This window comes from Opisthocomus hoazin, chromosome 7 (genome assembly GCF_030867145.1).
Source record: "Opisthocomus hoazin isolate bOpiHoa1 chromosome 7, bOpiHoa1.hap1, whole genome shotgun sequence".
Lineage (NCBI taxonomy): Eukaryota > Metazoa > Chordata > Aves > Opisthocomiformes > Opisthocomidae > Opisthocomus > Opisthocomus hoazin.
The window spans coordinates 32,743,741-32,765,263 of record NC_134420.1 but is presented as its reverse complement, the minus strand read 5'-3'; the positions used below and the strand labels follow the sequence as shown (position 1 = coordinate 32,765,263).

Genomic DNA, 21,523 nt, shown 5'->3' with positions numbered 1-21,523 from the left:
TGCTTGTAATGGCCGAGAGGCAAATCGAGGACAGAGACTAATGTAGCTACTCCTTAATTTTTTTAGTTACAACAGCTTCCTAAACTGAGTTCTATATCTTGGCTTTTTCGTAATTTATTTTGCATATTTAAGGGGTTTTAAAATTTGGTTTTTTGCATATTCATACAGCAGCATTTATTAACAGAAGCATGAATGAGATATTCCCATAAATAAGATGTACTGGTTATTTTTACATTGCAATAAATCAATGAAATATAGTCCCATGATTACCAGGTACATGCGATCACTGTCATAGCTGCTAGAAATGTTAAGAGTGGGGTGACACTAGATTTGAATTACACCGCATCTTATACTTTTCCATATTTTCTTGAAGTAACCTCAAAATTTTGTCTTGAATGCATTACTTAACTGTATATAAAATAAGCTTAACACTATGTTTCTTCACGTACAGTTCTCTCAATGTGACTAAGTGATTAAGTGCTCATTACTAAATGACATTTATGCTGCATGAAGCATACATGAGGTGTATTCAAAATACTGAATACAACACTACTTTAAGTAATTTACCTTTCATAAAGTTGCTGCTTTACTGGAAGCGCCACCAGGTCATCTGCAGTTCCACTCTGCAGGACCCTCAGCAGGGCGTCCGTTTCCCCGATGCCGTAACTGAGCTTTGCTTCGGTCAGTTCCACGGTGAGGGGATGCTGGTGCAGATCCAGGTGAACGCCAGACATGATCTGAGCGCGCTCTCTCTGAAGCCTCTCGATCTCTCTGCTCCTGCTGTCACAAAGCTGAGATTTCCCTTCTGTTTCTGTTGCTCGCGTGCTTCTCAGCTTCCTTTCTGCCTGACTTCGTAAATCGGTCACACTGCCACTCAAGCTGAGTAACGAAGGAGGAGGGCTGCCCTTAACACCACACCAGTTGCTAAATTTATTGTGTATGGGTAAGTCACGGAGACTGTAGCTCCGAGGCCTGTAAGGCTTTGCAAAAGTAGTGCTTTTGTTGAGAGCAATTTCGGTGTCACATTCACTTTCAGTGACAGAATCTGTATTGTCAACTTGGAAGGAAGTCTGCACATCACTCACATCAGAGAGCGGGGGAGGGCAGCCGTTTTCACTTTTCCAGAAATCGTGAAATTGTAGAGAAGATGCTTCTCCCAGAGGTTCTGAAGACGCGCCAGCATTTGTCTTTCTTGAACAAGTGGCACTAATTTTTTGATTAAAAAGTATGTCAGCATCTGGAGGTGAGTAGTTATGAATTAAAGCAGTATCAGAATTACCAACATATTTTTCATGTCCGATTCCAGCTGAAGAACCTCTTCCTCCCCTCGTGACATACATACAACGAAGCGAATGTGCCAGTGGACTGTGGTCTCTGAGATCACCTGTCAAAATTTCCCTGTGGCCCGACATCTCCAACATACTACTGGAGTGATACAGTCGTTTTGCACAAATGGTGGTGTGGGTGTCAACCGTGAGTCTCGGCTGCTGTTCCAAGTCTTTTGAACCATCCTGTCCTAAAAACTGTTTGGCTGCTTTCTTATCTGAGAAACTTCCAGATGTCTTTCTTACACCCTTGTTGTCTCTAGAAGTGCTCGATTCGCTGTCTGTTTCTGTCTGTGAAAAATTGTCCACATGAGGTTGTATGCTGGACCGCGGACTGGCCCTCTGCTTTCTCTGGTTGTGAAGAGGAATTGGAGCATCAGCGGAATATCCAAGAGGTTCCTTAATGGGGCAGACAGACTTGCTAAAAGTGGTCTGGCTGCTGCGACTAGCACTAAGAGTAAGAATAGGGGAAGAGGCCCTATCAACTAGCAGGCTGTTTTTGTAACTAAATTTTCTTTCTGCTGGAACCTCTAGTTCATTGACGCATCTTTTATCCTGAGCGTAAGACGCTGGAGATTGAAAGGTGCTATTGGTAGGGCTGCTAACTACAGTGCATGAAGAACCATCTTGCCCTAAACTCAGTGAAGATGACGTGACAGATGAAACTCTGGTACTAGCAAAAGCAACATTCTGCTGTGCATTTAATGATGTTTTTTGAAAATCAAAGATAGGAGTGGAGGTTCTGGGTAAGAGAGGCAGACACATAAAGGAGTCTTCCAAAATGCTGTCAAGACTGTCACGGAAGTCAGGATTGCCCAGATGTCTCATCCCTGTTCGTTCTTGTGTTCTTTCTTCAGGAGAGAGTGTTTCCTCTTTCCTTTTGGGAATCTTACCTACCGCATCTGCACCTATTCCTTTCCAATCAACATTTACTGCTGGAGCTGCCCTCAATTCATTTTCCATTTTTGCCTCCACTTGTTTTTCTTCATGTTTGCTTTGAGATTCTTCCAAAATCTCAGTTTGAGTGCCTACATCTGCTGTAGTCTGAGTGCAGCTATCTGACCTAGTAGCCTTTACAGCCTCTTCAGTTCCTCTTTGGTTGATTTTGGCACTCTGCTCATTATCTATAATACTCTGTTGGGAGAGGTTTCCCAACAGCTCAGAGGTGTTCTGAAGAAGCTGTGACAGATGCATGGACAGGTTCTGCATGCTTGTCCAAGAAGAAGGTTGATGAAATAAATCTCTGTTTGTTTCCTGCTTTCTTGCAGAAACATCTGTATAGCTTCTCTGATGTCTTCTCTGCCTTTTATACCTTCCTGTAGTTGCTGTCTGTGTTCCCTGCTCACATGTAATCCCTGTCAGTTTTTTGGCAGACCTTTCAGACTCAGAAGGATACAACAGTACAATTTCATCAACCTGCATTGAAGGGTTACCAGGCTGTGCAGAAGGATTCTCAAATTCAGCAGTGTTATTTTCTGGATTGGTTTCCAATGTTTCACTGGATACATTGCTATACTGCTTAGTACTGTCACTTGAGTATGCAGATTGAAAATCTCGTCTGACATTGTCCCATCCTTGCAGACCTTCAATGCTGCTTAAAGTGCTTGATAAAACTTTTGCTGTAGCATATGAACTGAGATGAGAATGAAAAGGAGAATTTTGCGAATTCAATCCATTGTCTACACTGGAACATCTCATAACTTTACGATTTTCCACGTTTAAAGGAATTTGATTGGAAGACACATCACTTGCACTCCCAAAAACATATTGTTTCCAGCCAATCTTGCAGGATGCGTCTTGTTGCCATGGATGTATGTATGGGTTGATATCACTTGAACTAAAATGCATTGCATCTTTATTGTCTTGCAAAAATAAATCTGTTTCTGGCTGGTATCCAGCTTCCTCAGCTTTCCCTTCACTACACTGAGCTACAGAACTACTCTTTGAATGGATATTTGCTTCTGCACCCACAGAACTGTGCACTGTGTGCAGTAAGGATGACGGAGAATGAGTAGTACGGTCTTTTAAAGACTGGATGCTTTGGGTTCTTGCTGAACAATTCTGTAAATTTTTCAGATCACAGTTGGCAAGCTGCTTAGTTTGTGCCATTCTTTGCTGAAGTCTAGGTTTAGACTTAACCTGTAGAAAGTTCTTTGATTCCTGCGTTGAAAATCTTCCAATTCCATGAAGCTCATCTTCAGTTGGTGATGGAGGCTCTACACTCATATTTAAATCTTGTAGTGATTTAGATGCAGAATATAACAAATGATCGGCCTTAGATGAAGTTTCTGAAGTATATTCTAGATCAGAGAACACTGCAATAGCTGGGGCTGACAGTCTGTGACTTTGTAAATAAGATCTCTGTTCACTTGGTTTACAGCTCTTTGTATTCCGTGTAGTAGAATATGATCTTTTGCTCCCAAATTGCACCAGTTTGGATTCTTGAGGAGGCAAATCATAGTTTTCTGGTAAAAACTTTACAAAAGTACTTTCATTATTCATTACAGCAAACTTCAGTCTTTCTGATTTCTGAGTCTTATTCCTCATTATAGCATCTCCCATTGTTGGACAATTGTCTGCATCATCATCATCAGCTGGGCTATCAACACTTGGACCTGTATTAATTTTACAAATTAAAATCTCTTTTCTGCCATCTGTATTTATTCTATCTGGCACCTGTTCTGCCTGTTCACCTGTAGGCACATACTGACAACTGTCTTGCAGATCTCCAGGGTTTTTTTCAAAACCCAGGACAGTGCGATACAGCCGTCTGGGATCAGTGCTTGTGCTGTATGTGGGATATGTTGGACTAAACGAATTGCAGGTGTATTCAGGAGCCACATCGACATTTCCTGGATACAGATTTTCTGGGCCTATTAATCCATTTGCAGAATTTGAGGATACATTAGTTTGCTTTTCAACAGGTTCTCTACTTGATGTTTTTCTCTGCTCTGGAACTGCAAAATGTTCTGTGTCAGTATTTGAATGCAGTTCTTCCTCATTTCTGTTAAGTATTTTTCTCATTTGTCCCTCTTGAACAGCGATTGCCCTTCCAGTATCCCAAAATGGTAACGACGGTAATAAAAGAGACTCATCATCACCTAGTACTTTCTTGATGTGTTCTGTGCAAGCTTCTTGCGGTGGAACTTTACCACAGTGGTGCTGATCAACTTTTATATCATTGTTGAATTTTTTACAATGACTTCCATACACAGGTTCCTCATCTACAGCAGAATTTTTATATGAAGTAGAGTCTCTGTCCGACACTGGACAATGCCTGTTTTCTTTTGCAAGAGAAAGTAAAATACTTCCTGAAACACGTACCGGCTCATCGAATACCACAGCCTTATCAGACTGAGTGTCTTGTATTTGCAAAACAGCAAATGGAGAATGTTTCAATATACTTGTATGTGAAATATCATGTGTGTCAGTTTCACCATGGCCTATATCTGCAGTTAAAGAAGATTCTGAAAATGGTGTTAAGGATATGTGATTGACAATTGCAAATGCTTGGGGGATATCTTCTTCTACAGAACACACATTTGCAGAACTGGAGGATACTTGCTCAGTCAAAAAAGTGTCTTGAAGTGAGTCCTCAAGCTGACGAAATATTAGAGATTTTGAATCATCAAGTAAACAAGAAGTGTCAAAAGCACTAAAATTCTTGGAGCTTTGAAATGGTGTATCAGTTGGAGTATCTTCTGCAAAGCAGGATGGAAGAGACTTTGATTTGTTACTGCTAGTCTCTCCTCGGCTCTGAAAAGTAAGCAAGTCCAGTGCTGGTACAGTCACACTAGAAGTATTACTGTTGTGTGCTGGGTACTCCTGAATTTTCTTTTCTTTCATGTCATTGCAGTTCTGGAAAGAACGTTGAATTATTTTCCCTTTTTGATCTGTTCTCACAACTTTTTCAGGGAGTTTATTATTCTGAGCATGTGTGGTCTCTGCAACTGCAGAATTATTTTTCCTGTCATCTCCTTTTTGAGAAACATCAGGAAAAGTTACAGGTACACTTAAATCAGTTGATTCACTTTCAAAGTACTTTGTTTCTTCTGAGACAACAGCATCATTTTTACCTTTGTCTTCACTGCTGGCAATCAAAACATCTGCAAATGATGCTGGACAATTCAGGAGACCAGGAGAACATTCAGAAGTGCTGAAGTTCCTATTATAATTTAGAAACTCTTTACTATAATGTGGATTTTCCCATGGAGACTTGTTCAGGCCTTCTGAAAGGGCTGAAGTGTTCTCAGGAGCAGTGCTGCCTGGTTGGTCTATGCGGCACCCTTCAGAAGTCCTGTGTCCCTGATTTTCTCTGGGCTTATGCCGATATCCAGCTACACCAGGGAACTCTGCATTTGCATTTTTACTGTTTGTTGTAGTATAGCTTGTGCTTACAAATTTCTCCTTCTCATCATGCTGTGGTGAACTCCCTGAGTGAAGTACTTTCTGAGTTGTGTTAATATTGTGAAACATTTTTTGCGAAGAGATTTCGAGTAAAGAATGTATTTCCCCTTCCCCCATATCTTCCATCACTTCTTTCTCTAAAGAAGAAAGCAGGTTTGAATTATCCAAGAGCCGTGCATCAGGCACAATTGTACCCTTTTCCACTTGAGCTGTATCTTCTATGGAATTAAGGCAGTCTTTTGGTAGTTTATTAACCATTAAATGCACACTGTGTTCTTCATGAACATCCTGAATTATATCTTCAGAAGAATCTGTTTTTTCTGAGGAAAATGAGTTTCCTTTGGCTCCTTGCTGAAGTACAAGAGTTTCTGACTCAGGACCACCTGCACTGTAGGGAGCGGATGAGCTGTTCTCATTGACAGGTTGCCCAGATACGGCATAGTCAGGTGCATTGTTAAATGCAATAGATTCTTCCTCCTCCCTGTACTGTGTGGTCCTGGTTTGCAGAAAAGCTACACTCCTGCTTTGCGTTTTATCAGAAAGATATTCATCTTCTCCGATTTTATTGGCCGCAACAGGCGTACCAACACAGACCTCACTCTCCATTAATGTTTCGTAGTAAGGCAGAACAGCTCCAGTTCCAACACTGCTGTTAGGTGGTTTTGTATGTTCTGTCAATGCAGTGGGAACATGTTGAATAAGATGGGAATCATTACTCACTCCAAGATATAAAAGGTGGTTTACAGACTGGCATGGGGAGTCTTTAAGTGAACCTTCTTGGTTTTGTTCAGTAGACTTCTGTGTTCTTGGTGGATTTTGTTGCTTGCTGATATCTTCATTATTTCTAGAAAAGCTGGTAGACACCCACTGGCTTTCTCTTAAGATTTCATTTAATCTGCTGTCATCATGTGTCATTTGGCAGCTGTCTTTGTTTTCAGGGAATAGTCCACTCAGGTCTTGTAAAACAATCAGTTCTACCTCCTCTGTGTTTTCTACAAACATCTGCTTTTCTTTGTCTGTTTTGGCCATTTGTACTAGATTCATCAAATGCACTTTCTCCTCCTCAACTCTGGAGCCTACTGGATCCAATTCACAAATATCAGGTCCTTTTCTAACGATACCTGTGTTCAAGTTTTCTGAAGTGCCATGCTCAGGATATCGCATAGAGCAACTCATATACGTATGGCTGTCCTCTTTAATGTGGAGACTTTTAAATTCTTGTTCAATTCTATATTGGTCAATACCAGTACTATCATCAACTTGATATTCATATGTATCGATATCTTTCATGACTGCATTTCTTGTATCTGTAACAGAGTCTACTGAGCCACTGTCTTCACTCGGTTCAGTAGGATCATGGCATCTTGAGTCATCTTCTAACAGTATATTCTGTTCTAGTCGTGAAGCTGTCAGGTATTTTTCAGGGATCTGAAATTGATTTAAAATTTCCTCTTTGTCATCTCTGTCACAATACATCTGATGTAAAGCTGGAGACCCTTCAGTAAATGAAAGATTTTCATCTGTGTGTATGTCTTCTTGCCTTGTAATTATCAGCCCCACAGTGTTTGTCATGATAATTTGTTCTTCGGTCCGAGTCACTTCACATTCATTAACCTTGTCTTCCTGGGGCAAACAGTTTGGTACACACTGTTCAATTAAATTGCTAGAATTTACTTCTCCTTCATTTTCAGGTTTTGCTAAAATATTTCCTTGCCTACTTGTGATTAGTACTGTTGCAGCTACCTCCTCTGTGTTAAACACATTTTCTATTGTCCTGTTCATCTGTAAAAGCCCCTCGCAAGTACCAAGGAAGCCTGAAATATTCTGGGTAATATCTGTTGTGTGAGAACACACAGCTGAAGGAGTGGATTTGGGAGCAACAGAAAACTCTGGTGAATAAATACCTATTTCTATTTTCTCGCTTTTTTCTTTTTGGCAAAAGCTGCTTGTTTCAAGTCGGCTGCCAGAATGCACGAGTGCTTTTGATTCCTGAGTGTGCTCTACCCCAGTGCTGGCTACCTGTAGTTCATCCATCTCCGTCCCTTCATGTGTCAGGCACAGATCTGTATAAAATTCACACTGAACTTCACAAGCTACAGTGTCAAGAGGTTTCTTTGGATTCTGAGATACACTAACGTCTTTAAAATCCTCTCCGCTCCCATCTTCAGTTACACTTTGGATGTTGGCTACTGGGTAGTCAGGTAAAATTTCAATCTGCCTGGATGTGATTTCCAAAGCATATTTTTCAAAGTTGATTGCACTATTGATTAATTTTGTAATTTCTTCATCAGTGTTTGTATTTGTGTTCTGATAAGGAACCATAGGCTCTTCTGCATCAGTTTCTGGGTTTCTCAAGAACTTGGATTCTTTATTTATATACGGACTCTCCTCTTCAGAAACAGTAGCTGATGTATTTGTGCTGTATTCAAATACTCTTCCTGATTCTGAGTTTACATCATCTTCAACAAGCAAGATATCCTCTGGGCAATCACTTTCAGAAAAAGCTTCTTTCTCTTCTCTTGGTTCAAGTAATGATTTGTTCTGTGTTTCTGTTTCCAAGTGAATGGCTGCATCAAACTCTACAGAAATGTCAGTCATCTTATGCCTACTGTTTTTCTGCCCTGTTGATTCTGAAGAGCATGTTGTGCAAAGGCAGCCAGCATATACATCGGAACAACCTTCTGTGGTATTGACTTCCACAGTAAGATTAGATGTAGCATTGCAATCTCCTTTCACTATTGTGACATGCTCCAATAGTTTATCATAATTTTCAGTCTCAGATGCACTTTGAAAAAGATCAGCTTTTGTTGAAGCTTTGTAAAATATACTTGAATTGGATTCTGGGAGAAAACCATTTGTATTTTCACAAATAGCAGCAGGGAAGGACTCTGTGTCTTTCCCATTTACATTCACTATGAGATAACTTACTTCATTTACCACTAGGTTTTCATATTTGGGTGAAAACTCTTTCTGAACTACAGCCTGAGAATTCAACACATTGTGTTTGCTTTCACTGCTTTCTTCTCTTATATTATCAATGCATAATGCAGAATTTTCTGAAATTTCTTGGGATAAGCAACTTGCCCAACTGTCTGCTTGAGCACATTCATAGGAACAATTTTTTGAAACAGGTTTGCTTTTGAATTCATAATGATTCAGTGAGGACAAGTCTTCATCCTTTGGTTCATATTCTTCATTATTTCTGAATGAAGGCACCTCTGGCGCAATCTCTGCCAAGCTATCCATGCTTGTTCCAATACAGGTAATCTCTTTTTGAGATATCTCTATTGGTGTTGCAGATTGGTCATAACTTGCACTGTGAGCAACAACTAAAGGGTCACATCGATATAGTGTCTTCTGTGAGGAGAAATCTGTCTCTGTTGCTATTTCTTCTGCAGATATTTGTTCATAATCCATTTCTTGCATTGTTTCCAAATTACTCTCCCCAGATCTGAGGAGACCTACTGTAACAGCTGATTCTGCTCCTTCTCCAGCCAATGTCTGAAGCTCGTAACTGCTCATTGGAGAGCAGTTCTTATTTCTTAAATCACTGAGAAAGAAACCTGCATCACAACATGTTGGTATTTCCCTTCTTGGAAAAAGCTGCCCATGGTTTCCAGATTGAACTTGTTTTACTACAGATGTCTGTGCTGAGGTCACATTATGAGCAAGTCCTATAGAAGATTCAGCAGCAGGTGTGCTGACAGATGCACTTCCACTGCCCGAATCTGTCATACTTGATTTTGTCATAAAGTTGTAGTCATCATCAAGGTCATCTTTTTCAAAAGTTCTGAAGAAATCACCTTCTAAATCTTCATCTACACAGCCATTCATCTGCTTCAAAATGTGCACAGGCAACACAGAAATAAAAGGGTTTTTTAGATTGTGATCTTTTGGCAGCTCTGGATGAGTTGTGGGCAAAGAATCCTCCTTTTTCCTAGATACCAGCGACAAACAGTCTGTGGTGGAGGTGCTTTCCAAACAGCTGAATCTTTGTGTGCATTCAGTGGTAGACCTATAAGTAGATAACTCATTCAGTTGTTCAGGATTATTTGACCTTGAATGTTCATAATAATCATGCTTTGCTGAAACAGGAACAGAAGAGGAGCTTGGTCCAATTGAGCTAACAAATGAAGACATCATGTCCTGAGATTCCAAGGAAGAATTTTCATTAGAGTTTGTCCATCCCTTAAGAATCTTATTTAATGATCCACTCCCAGAAACTCTGCTTGCAGTTGTTGTTGTTTCAGGTAAAGGTACTTCTGATGTGTCAGAAAAGAAAACTGTGTTTATTTCGTTCATACGATGTGATAAACGAGTAATGCTGTGTATCTGCTTAGAGCCAGAAACAAAAGAAACTTCAGCAGCTGACTGCTTTAGATCATCTTTCTTCAGCCAAAGCTCTGGTTTGCTCAAAGAGCACAGATGAGCTTCTCGAAATTCCAAATTTTCATGTGAAGAAGGCACTGTTATTCTGGGGCTGCTGATGTCAACCTTTGAGTCACAGGAAGACCAAGCATCAGTAGTAAGCAAAGGATTGCCACTTGTGTCATACAATCTTCTATCAAGAGGCCTTTCTTGTTCTACAAAGGAGACTTTTGTCCTCTTCAGCAACTGCTTGCAAGCATCACTGGAAGCAGGCTGTGGTTTAGCATCCAAATAAAAGGAACTGCTCAACTTCAGATCATAATTTGCCTCTTCTGTATCTCTGTCACAGGTCTTGGACTTAGGGTCTTCCTCAGTCTGTAAAGCTCGTGATCTAGGAGTTTGTAACTTCCAAAAAATCTCTGCTGGCACTTCGTCAGATGAATCAGATTTGGATTCTTCTACTGGATCTTCTGTTGGCATCTCTTCTCCATCACCTAAGCTGTCTAGAGAAAAGCTTCTTTCAGGCTTTCCCAGTCTCCTACAAGATGCGTATGATGTCACCAAAGATGAAATATGGTGATCAGTTTTGCTTTTGTAAAGTTTATCTGGCTCATGGTGGGCCTTTGACTTGTGAAATCGGCTTTTATTTTCCCTTTTGGCTTTAATTTCCTTTTCTACTAGAGAGTCTTGTGACATTTGACTGTCGTCACTCTCAGAGTCTTCTGGGTTTGCAAGAAATTTATTTCTGTCAAAATCTTCTTGTTTCAGTTTCTCTGTGAAAGCTTTTGCATAAGCACAAGACAGAGAATCTACAGAATAGGAACTGTCAGTATCAGAAATCTCATTTTCATCATCCTCTTGCCAGTTCCCTAGCACATCTGTGGCTGTTTTGGACACTCCAGCACTTAGCATCTCAGCACTGTGCCACTTTTTTCCAACGTAAGAGAGTGGTGCCTGTGTGTTCATCTTAGTGAGATTTCCCACTGATGCTGCCACCATCAGAAATTCTTGCTGTTCCACTGATGATTTCTCATGACTTGGCAAGGCTGAGTTTGTCTCTCTCTTCCAGTTCTTGGCTGTTTGGTTTAGATGCGATGATGGTGGGTTTCCATACGCTGTTTTCTTAATTTCTTTAGGAAAGTTTTCTGGAGAAGACCTGTGGCCTTCTCCATTGATATCTATTCTAGTCTTTTTATTGGATACCTGAACTTTATTTTGTTCTAGATTGCTACTTGCAGGCTGACTTAAATCTCCTAGCACTTTTGCTTTTGTCATTCTCGTCCCTGTAATAAAGGTTTCAGGCTCATCTTTCTCCTTAAAAAGATCAGGAAAAGAGCCTTTAGAGGTCTGGTTTTGAGATCCAGCTCGCCCTGGGTTGTCATCCAACTTTTCAATTTTTTGATCATTTTTGTTGCTATAAGCCATGATAGCTGAATAATTAGAGTCTTGTTCTGCTCCTTTTTTATTTCCAAATGAAGGTGGTTTTTGTTTTTCAGTTAGCTGCCTCTGGATTGAAAAGGAGATCCCTTTTTCATCATTAAGGTCATTACTCACAGAAACACCTTTAGCTCTTCTGTAAAGATATTCTAAAGATGACAACCTCCCCGTGGTACTGCCTTCACAGCATTGATCAATATTTGGTGAGGTAGATAACTTTGAGACAGTCTCCCTCTTCAACAAACAGCTGTGGAAATAAAGAAGAAATAAAGTCCAATCCTTGCTTGAATAATATACTTTACAGGGCTTCCACATCAGTAATGTCTTGTAGTTAAGAGTAACAATACATGAAGCAACAATCTTAATGCCTTTCAAAAGCAAATTCTAGCAGAGAATAAAAAAATAATAATAAAAAAATCTGTCAGTAACTGTACGCTCCTCTAGATATCCTGAAATATGTTCTGCAACGCAAAGGAATAGCTCGATGCTATGTGGTATAGCTTGGTATTTAGGGTCTGTAGGCTCAAGTAGCTGCAAACATTTGTTAAAAATAAAGAATGGGTCTAAGTCACAGAAATCCACTTGGCAGAATTTAGCTATTTCATGCCTCCAGGACCATGCTGTGATAGACACCCTAGCACCCCAACTTTTTAGCATTGCGTAGAGATGTTTATTTAGGTTGAGAAAGACCAACCTACTTAAAAGTCCAATCCAGAATCATTCCAATGATGCAAATATTCTGAAGGAAGAGTTTGACCCTAATCAAGATAAAATGATGCAGAAATTAGTATTTACCAACAGTTTGAACAAGGTAAGAACAAGAGTTACGCCTGTTCTGGAAAGCATTCACATAGATAAAAAAGGTGCAGAAAGACTTGGGAAAACAATGTAAAAAAGTGAGAAAGACCATATCAAAATGCTCAGCAGGGAATGCACTGTACAGATGCGAGCAGAAAGGACAAACAGCTCTAGTGTGACATACAGTATAGTAAGTTCACTGATATTGCCAGCTTTGGGATTGTTTCAATACATTGAAAGGCATTCTGGATTACAGGTGGCCACTGAAAATACCTTGAATTTAAATTACTTTTTAAAGTGCAGAGGAATTGGCAGATGTTAACTTACCTGGGTACCTGGGGCAGATGTGGATTACAGAATGAATGCTGCCTGTGCTGCAAGGAACTCGAACCCAATGACTTCCTTCTCTTTTGCAACTGGTGATCCGAAGAGCATGGTATAGCAGTATTATCATTTAGGACTTGGGATTGTTTCACACACTCTTCACTGAGCCAGCAGCTAGCTTCCAGCTGCTCTAGGTTTTGCTTGGCTTCCAGTAACTTCTGCTTCTTGACTATCCTTTCCAGCTGGAATTTGACCTTTTTCCGTCTTATGTTTCTTTCTGCCTTTTTTAAGGAGTATCTTCGCAAGAGCTCCAGCTGCACCAGTCTCTTCTTGTTCTGCTGTAGCAGGGAAGGGCAGATGTCCAGCCCAATTGTGCTCTGCACTTCAGCCTCAGCATACAGCTTAGCCTCTGTTTGCACTGCAAACTCCCTCTGCTGTTGCTGAAGTGCAGCCAGTCGTTTATTCTCATTTATAAGCCACTGCCGGTCTGTAAACAAAACAACGATTGAAAGAAAGTAAAAATCAAAGGTAAAACATTGTTCATTACTATCTTGTTTCTTAATCAGCCTTGAGAGCTCATCTGAGAACGGAATTTCTATGCATGTAGAGCAGAGTCTTGACCAATCATTCAGAGAAAAATGTATCATTGCTGCACTTTATTGATAACCGAAAGCCTCTCCATTGGGCTAAGGACTCGGGTAACAATTGCAAGACATAAGCAGGGGCTTGGCTCATACAGCTAAGGAGACTGGTGGATAAGACCTTGTTTGTAAGCAAATAGTAGAACGCACTGCAATTTCTCAAAGATTACACTCAAATGTCACATCGATTTTGTTGTTAAAATACAACGGAAGCATTAAAAGGCCTGGGTTCAAATTCTGTGCACTTTTCATATATAGGGTATATATTCACCATAGTGAAGTATGACTTTATTAGCTTTTTACTGTGAAATATGCTATATTATATACATATAATGCACTAATATAACTACTTCTGCTTTAATTATTCCAAAGTCACATGTTAAACTTTGTATGTGTTATTTAGGGAATGAATGTATGTGCACTGAGAGCAGAATTAACAAGGGAACGAGAAGAGGAAGTTTAAAGAGCTAAACAGAGCCTGTGTGTTAACGCAGCAAATGGAATTCCATGCACACACTAATGAGCCTTTGGCTAATAAATTCCTACATGTTGAGTGAAAAAAATAAGCACTTGTGCAATCTTAAAATGTTACTTTCTCATCACAACATTTGAGTGTTTTACAACTATTCTAAACCAAACATTTCTCTTTTGCTCCTATCCCTTCCTCCTTGACTGAACCAACAAAACCCACCTGCAACTATTTTCTCTCACTTACCTAGGCATGCGAGGGAGCCCAGAGTCATGCTAAGGAAATTTTTTTAGCATAGGAAATGGCAATTTTTGTGCCTGCCCTTACTGGTGGCAAGTTCAGTAAACCTGAAGCCTAGACCTCTCTACGCCTCAGCTGCAACGTGCCTCATTTGCCAGGGCAGCTGCCAGCTAGCAGTCCTGTGGACAGGCGCGCAACCTTCAAACTGGATTGAAGACAAGGTTACAAGGAAGCAACTGTACAGGTACCTGCTGGACAGTTCTGCCAGCCGCTCTAAACCCATCAGATCGAAACTTCTCAAGCACCACAAAAACTGTGTGGCTCCTGGCTGAGGTAGAGTAACAACCACCAATTTTCCACCTGTTGCAACTACGGCTGCTCCAACTTGCCAAAACAGCCTGATGGGAAGCCACGTATCATACGTAAGCACTTCAGCATGTCATGTACTTGAAATAAATACTCTCATGGCAAGGACACTGGTGAAGCCAACACAACCTTTAGCTATCAGGACAAACATAATTCAAGAAAGACAAGCTCATACCACCAGTCAACGCATATTTTTCATAAAATCACCACTCCACAAAGAGAGTTAGCTTCTCTGATTTTGTTAATGTTCTCCATATTTCATAAATGCTAAATATGCTCACAAACCAACTGATTAACCTAATTAGATATTAAAATATGTTATCTCTGCTTACACATTTAATCTTCTCCAAATATGCAGAACCTGATCGTTGCAGTCAATGGGGAAGCAATAAAGAAAACATAACACCAGGTTGATTTGTTTTTAACCCTGGATGCAAGACTAATTCATTCAATGCTTAGTGTTTTTTTCAGAGTGCGCTGGCTTCAATTTGAGCTATAGTGAACTGTAACAATCAAAAGAAGGGATTATTGAGATCACCACTACCAGATTGTGTCTGGTGGCTTGGACATGTTCTCTCAACAAAGCACAGTTCGTTCATTTTTATGCTGCTATAAAAATATACATATTCAACTGCACCAAGCCAACAAAAAAGTATCCTTAGTTGAAAAAGCAATGTAAAAATCACAGGCAGAGTTCCTTGACAAGTAGAGCATTTCTCAAAGGACCAAAGCTTTTCAGAGCATTTCTGTCTTACTACCAGCAACATTTTTTTGACTGGGCTTACCTTCAATCTAAAATCCAGCAATCTGCAATTCAGGGGGTTAGGAATTAAGAGGTATTTAAGTCTGATGTGATGAACAAGGTCTACCTGCAGCTCTGCACAGCTGAGCTGCAAGAGAAGAATTTTGGGCTGTGGATGTTTCCCTAAAGTAAGAAATCATTAGTGTATAGGCATTGTCAGCATCACTTGCTTGGTCACTGCTGATCTTGTTAAACATACTTTATTAGTGATTTCTACCACAATGAGTCTCCTGTTCTGTTTATGGTGGCAGCTCTCCACACAGCACATACACAGAAGTAGGAATTCTAACTCTATGGCTACTCTACAGATAAAAGGAAGCATTTTAGTCAGGATTTTAGTTAATTTTTCTTAACAACATTTTTAACTTTCACATACAAAGCTTTTTTCTCAACTCTTTATTTCCAGATCTGTCCTCTTTTGCATGTTTCTAGCAAGAAGAATATTTGGCAGACACAAGTTTCCCTGCAACAGAGCTGCAAGCTCCAAGATGCTAATTAATCTCTGCTCACAAACTTGCCTCTGTCAGGAACTGAGACACAGAGGGCACAGAAAAGGTGGAGAAATTTGGTGGGTTGCCAAGTGAAGAATTGTATTGGGCTGGCAAAAACTACCTGCCTGGCTAAGCTTCGCGTGAACACCACAAAAACAGCAGAACTAGATGGAAGCAGAGAAGTCTACAGAGCCACAAAATAAAGACATTTTGGGGGAACTCTCCTGGTTCTCTGTACTAGCTATATATCCTAAGCCCATTTCTACTACATCCTATCACAAGGTCCTTTTAATCTCTTCATTGTGGCTGGCATAATTAAAAGATAGCAGACTTCATAAATTTGGGTCTGACAAGCTTCCAAAAATTCAGAGAAGTTTTCCTCTTGCAGGAACCAATAGCAGGTTTTGCCAAGTGGGAACAGTGCCTTTGTAATAAGCATACTTTGGTTATCAAGAAACCTGGATCAATTAATTAATCAGAAGACAAACTAGAGAACACTACAACCACCCAATTTCAGTGGTCAAAAACATCTCAAGCTTTAATATGTTCCCAAATCATTCTATAAACTCATTAAGGAGCAGCCCAGCCCCATTAAGACTCCTTGCTGAATATGTCTGCTGGCATACAAAGCAGCATCTCTGTGGGCCAGAAGCCACTGGCACTAAAAAATAACTCTCCAAATACGGCGTGACTCCACCTTCTGACATAGCTATTTGCCTTTCAAAATCTGATCAGTGATCTAGCCTTTAGTACTTTTGCATAACACTGCAGAACTTCCTAGAAATAACTCCTAGTTGAACCAAAGCATGCCTCTTTTTTTTAACCCAGATTTGGTTTAAAACAAATTCAGCAGTGGAGAATGCAATGCCACTAATTAATCATCTTTAGGGTACATAAAACCTGCATCTGATTTTCAATCTTAATTTGTCGCACTTCAGTTTCTACCACAGAGTATCTTAATACATTTTTCTTTATACTATAAACGGGCAGGGGTGCATGGAAATATCGACTATATAAAAGCCAGTGAAACTCTCTTTCCCTTTACTGGGACTGGGATTTTAGCTCTGAACTTCAGTGTCCCACCTACTTCTAAGATGTGTTTTCTTTATTTAAAACTCGCATAGCAACCACAGAAAATTCAGTTTGAACCATGGTCTTATGCCATGGCCCTATTTTTCCTGATGAATGAAATTCATTAAAAGCATGTGTAAATGGTCTATACTGTTACAGGTGACATCATCAATGAAACACGTAGAGAGAGTACTTGAACTGACACACATGTTGGAAGTGCTGCTTAGTTCCTATCGCATCCTGTTGTTAGAGTAGTTTCCCCTGAAAGCTTATGGTAGGAACTACCACAGTCATCTCAATTTCAATCTCCCAGAACAACTTATTGAATGAAGCATAGGTATGTCACAAGAAAAGCTTAAAACACAACAGCAGACTCGGTCTACATTGCAACATGGCACTGAGTTGCACTACAGATGAGCAGAGAAAAGCTGTAGGGAGGCAGGACGGAGAGCAGCTTGGGAGACACAAGAGGCTCAGTGCCACAGGGGAGTAGCGTGCTGGTACTGTCTCTCCAAGCAGTGACCTGCAGAGCTAATTAAACAGTCCTGTTAATCAAAACTTCATAACTGTTCTCAAGAGTAAGGCAATTATAAGAGAAAACTAGTAATAAGGCATAATAAAAGTTCCACCCGTAATAAAAAATATAACTAGAACAAAAACATCAAGAGGATGCAAGAATGCAGTAATGGAAGTGAGAGAGGGGAAGAGGCAGGTACCCACTTTCTTGGATCTGCTGGTTGATTAGTGCTTGGTCATTTTCTAGTTCCTGCTCTGCTTTGCTCTGTCCTCTCACGATCTGCTGCTTTAAATTCTCAACATAGAGCTGCTGCCATTTAATTTGTTTTCTGTGGAAAGCTTCCTGGTCTCTCAGTTTCTGCTTGTACTCTTCATGCACAGCATCTATTTCTCTGCTGTTAGAAATGTTGACAGTGAGTTTAAACCAGAAATGAATACCAAACATTTGTAATAAAACAAGTCATCTTACTAAAGAAAGAGACAACATTCAAGATACTGTTTTTTTCAATAAGGGCGCCTTATGTCAAAAACTTGTGATGGTAAAGTAGCTGTGTATATGCATGTCACAGCAAGCTACAGTCCTGTAAGTATCATAAATGCCAGCAAACATGAAAGCTCTCGTGGTGAAGCAGAAAACTCCATCATCAGAAAGACAATAGCAAAAATAATTTAAAAAATATTTTCACTTTTGATTTTTGCCGTAGATCTTCCAAAAATTAAATTGGGGAGGGGTGTTGTCAATATGTTACAAAATTTTATAACCGCTATATAGGATATTTGTCATCTAAGTACTTCAAAGTGCTTTACAGAAATGACAAACATTTTTCTCTGTTTTCAGATCAAAAAGTCTCCAACCTAGCAAGAGTTACAGGCATTGTTGAGATTACACTGACAGTCTCTGGCAGTACCAAGGAAAGAACTTGACCACCCCATTCTCTGTTGGACGTAAAAACTATATTAGGTTACTGCTTCTATATTTGGAGCAGAATCGTGATCAGAAAAGTGACTAACCTGTGAAACACTGCCTTACAGTCCCCTCCAAGATATTTGATTCCTGTCCGTGTGCCAAAATTTTACACGCACACACACAGAGTAACAATCAAAATAGTATCTATTCTTAGCATGATCCATGATAATATTTAAAATACATTAACCCTCTGAAAGGAATATATATTCCACCTGTCCAAACATTATAACCAGAAATTCTTAATGTTAAACTTATGTATAAAGGTGATATAAGATCTTTGCCTGTCTTGTTTCTAAACACCACATTATTGTATGTAACCTCAGCAAATTAGATCTTTAAGTCTTGAAAAAAATTTAAAAATATATTTTACTAATGCAGTAAATTATATATATATTATAATGATGCATTTATTATACTTTTAAAGACAGCAAAGATATCAAAACTCTAAAGAGTCCCTAAGGGTCAAAAGAAATCGAAAATATAGTTTCAAAGGGAATGCTTTGGAAACATCATGTTGTTTATAAAATCATTACCAATACAAGGTCACCTGTATGAAAAGAGCATTTGACCTTTGCTACATAGGAAATAATTTGACATGTCTATTTCGAACTGTAAGCATGTGTTCAAAGCAACTATTTCTACAGCAACAACTTTGATTCTGTGTGCTAGACTAGCAGACAAAACAGATGAAACAATTAAGCAGCCAAAGTCTGCAAATCTTCTGGAGTACCTTTACATGGAACATACATTTCACGTTCTTAAGAAGCAGTGGGAAAGCCCCACTACATAAAAGCCTTAAGATTCTCAATAATTTACAAGATTACTGTGACTCTCTTTCAGTCACCTAAGAAAAACAAGATTTCAGTTTGTTTTTAATGTTTATGTAAATGTAATGCTGGAGAGAATAACTCAAAAAAGAACATCTGTTCAATTGCCTGGCATGGTGCAAACAGTGAGAGTACAAACTTTGCTACTGCCATCTGTGAAATGGTTTGTGTCTGTTTGGGACCCACAGGAACAAATTAAAAGAACGGGCAGCTCCAAGATCCATTTGTCCTTGGCTTGACTACAAAGATGCCAACAATCTGCGATTTGTAATTTTTTTCCTCTCAGATAAACTTTAATTGATCCCCAGGAAATAGGAGTGGGATGCCTCATTTCTCATTCAACTGACGTAGGTTTGAACTGACACCTCACTGCAGCACTGAAACGCTCGTATAGCCATTACAAATCTCCAGCTGTCCAGGTATTAGTAATGCTACCAACTACTCAGGGGGACAAACTCAGAGGTTAAAGCTAGATTGGTTACCTAAAGAAGAATCACTTTTTGAACAGAGCATTAAATCTGAAGGATCTCATTTAGGAAAAGCTCCCATGGCTTTAATGAAAAATCTGAGGGAGGATTTCCCTGAATGAGGCTTCCAGGTTATCTTTCATATTTTCTAAGGGAAATGTAATGGAGCAGCCACACAATCTGGAGGTTAAAGTACAGATCTGAAACAAAAGCTTTCTGGTTTTGGAGCAGTTATATGACCCCTGTGCTTTCACGTACTTAGGCTGCAAGGTCTTCAGGGTGAGGACTGCCTCTGGATGCCTATGCACTAAACCTAACCGCCCTGACATCAGCTGAAGCCTCTTCTTGCTGATACATTGAAACTAATAAACCTTAATAGCAATTGTAAATGTTCAGTCTCTGCGTGTAGTCTGATGATGAGGCAGTCTTTAACCTGTTTTGCTACAGACATATAAAAGCTCTGATTCCTACAGTGATATGAAAGTTGAGAAATGTGAGTCTAAATTTGTTACCGGACAATTGCATGACCTTGGGCAAGTCACTTAGTCTGAGACATGTGTGAAAGAAGCAAAGTATGTTCATCCAAGAGGAGTGATGAGGATCCATTAACATTATCAAAGATCAGAAAGTCAAGTATCAGAAGAGCTGATTTCTATTCATTTCTTATTATTAGCACCATTCTGTACAAGATTGAGGAAACTAAGTCATTGCCAATAAGGCTGAAAAGTGGAGCATGATAATAAAACAAAGAATTGTTCTGCAACTGTTTACTAAAACTAGATAAAATGAAATTCCTCTTACAAAATGAATTATATTCTTCCTAACTACGACTTCTAGCTCTCAGCCATCCTTTCCAGAAAATTAACCTATCATAGTACACATTGTTTACAAATTGAAACCCAGAACATTTAAGTATATGAAACAACTGTGTTGCATTTCAATTCAAAGACCTCACAATGCTCGCAGAGGTGGTTAGGTAACATCTGTTTACAGCTGGGAGAGGGTTATAAGCTTTTCCGTATTTTCCAACAATGCTGACACCCCACTCCCCTCCCAGTATTATAACATATCAGGGAATAAGCAATGCAAAAAATGCACATGGAAGTGTGTCAATGTATTCCCTCATGTGTGTGGTAATGGCTTTTTCCTGAACTAACATGAAACTGTAAGATCCTTTCCAACAGGCATGTGTGCTTGCACACAGAGCAGAACATGATGTAGGCCAAAGTGATGTTATTAATCACAGCTCCATACTATGACTACACCCCAAAAAGGCACAGTACAGAGGCAGACCCATACTTCACTTTAAACCTTGGAAGAACAAACACAGCACAGCAACCATTACAGTATTATTACTTGTTTTGTTCTGCTGATGTAGCTAGTTGTTACAATTCTCTCTCTCTAAGGTTAAAGTTTCTGTTACAAAATAGTGTTGCTGAAGGTATATACACAAATTGCAGTTCTGCTGCTATTTCAGTGCCTCTTTGCTTCATCTCCTAATTTTTAATAGTACAAAACAAAAAACAGGTATTGCAGTAAAGATAGGTCTGAATACAGAGACCGAACATTAAACACCTTTTTATGAAGTTGCTTCTTAAAGATGGTTTTCTCAAGCGGAACAAAAAGATAATGAAAATTCATGCAGAGCCACTTACATAATACAGGTATGCCAGAAGATGGAGTGTTTTTCCTCTGGCAGTGAGACTACTGATTGTGAGAGCAAAATGACTGGCTGGTTTGGGATACAGATCTGCCTATCATAGAAACGCTGAAACCAAGAACATGAAGTAAGAATACTCCTTTTCTACCTTCGAACATGCTATGTCACGTCAACACACTCTTGCTGGCTTGTGGAAATAGCACGACAAACTAAACTGAAAAATGAGGTGACAATAGCTCAGAAAGAAAAGAACAGATTCACACACACTTCGTAGCTAAATCACCTAACAGACAATTAAAAGAACAATCAGTCTGTGTAATACATGTTTGAATGATTAAACTAAAACC

At 39.5% G+C, this 21,523-nt stretch overlaps 1 protein-coding gene across 3 annotated transcripts in view; it reads right to left on the bottom strand.

Annotated features, from left to right (window-relative positions):
• STARD9 (StAR related lipid transfer domain containing 9) overlaps positions 1-21,523 on the bottom strand; it is a 120,353-nt gene that overhangs the window by 7,437 nt on the left and 91,393 nt on the right. For all 3 annotated transcript variants that reach the window (XM_075427414.1, XM_075427415.1, XM_075427416.1), the window contains 3 exons: positions 17,460-17,650; positions 12,663-13,146; positions 568-11,784 (listed from right to left, as the gene is read on the bottom strand). In XM_075427414.1, coding sequence (XP_075283529.1) covers positions 568-11,784; positions 12,663-13,146; positions 17,460-17,650 — 11,892 coding nt within the window. The remainder of the gene's footprint in view (positions 1-567; positions 11,785-12,662; positions 13,147-17,459; positions 17,651-21,523) is intronic.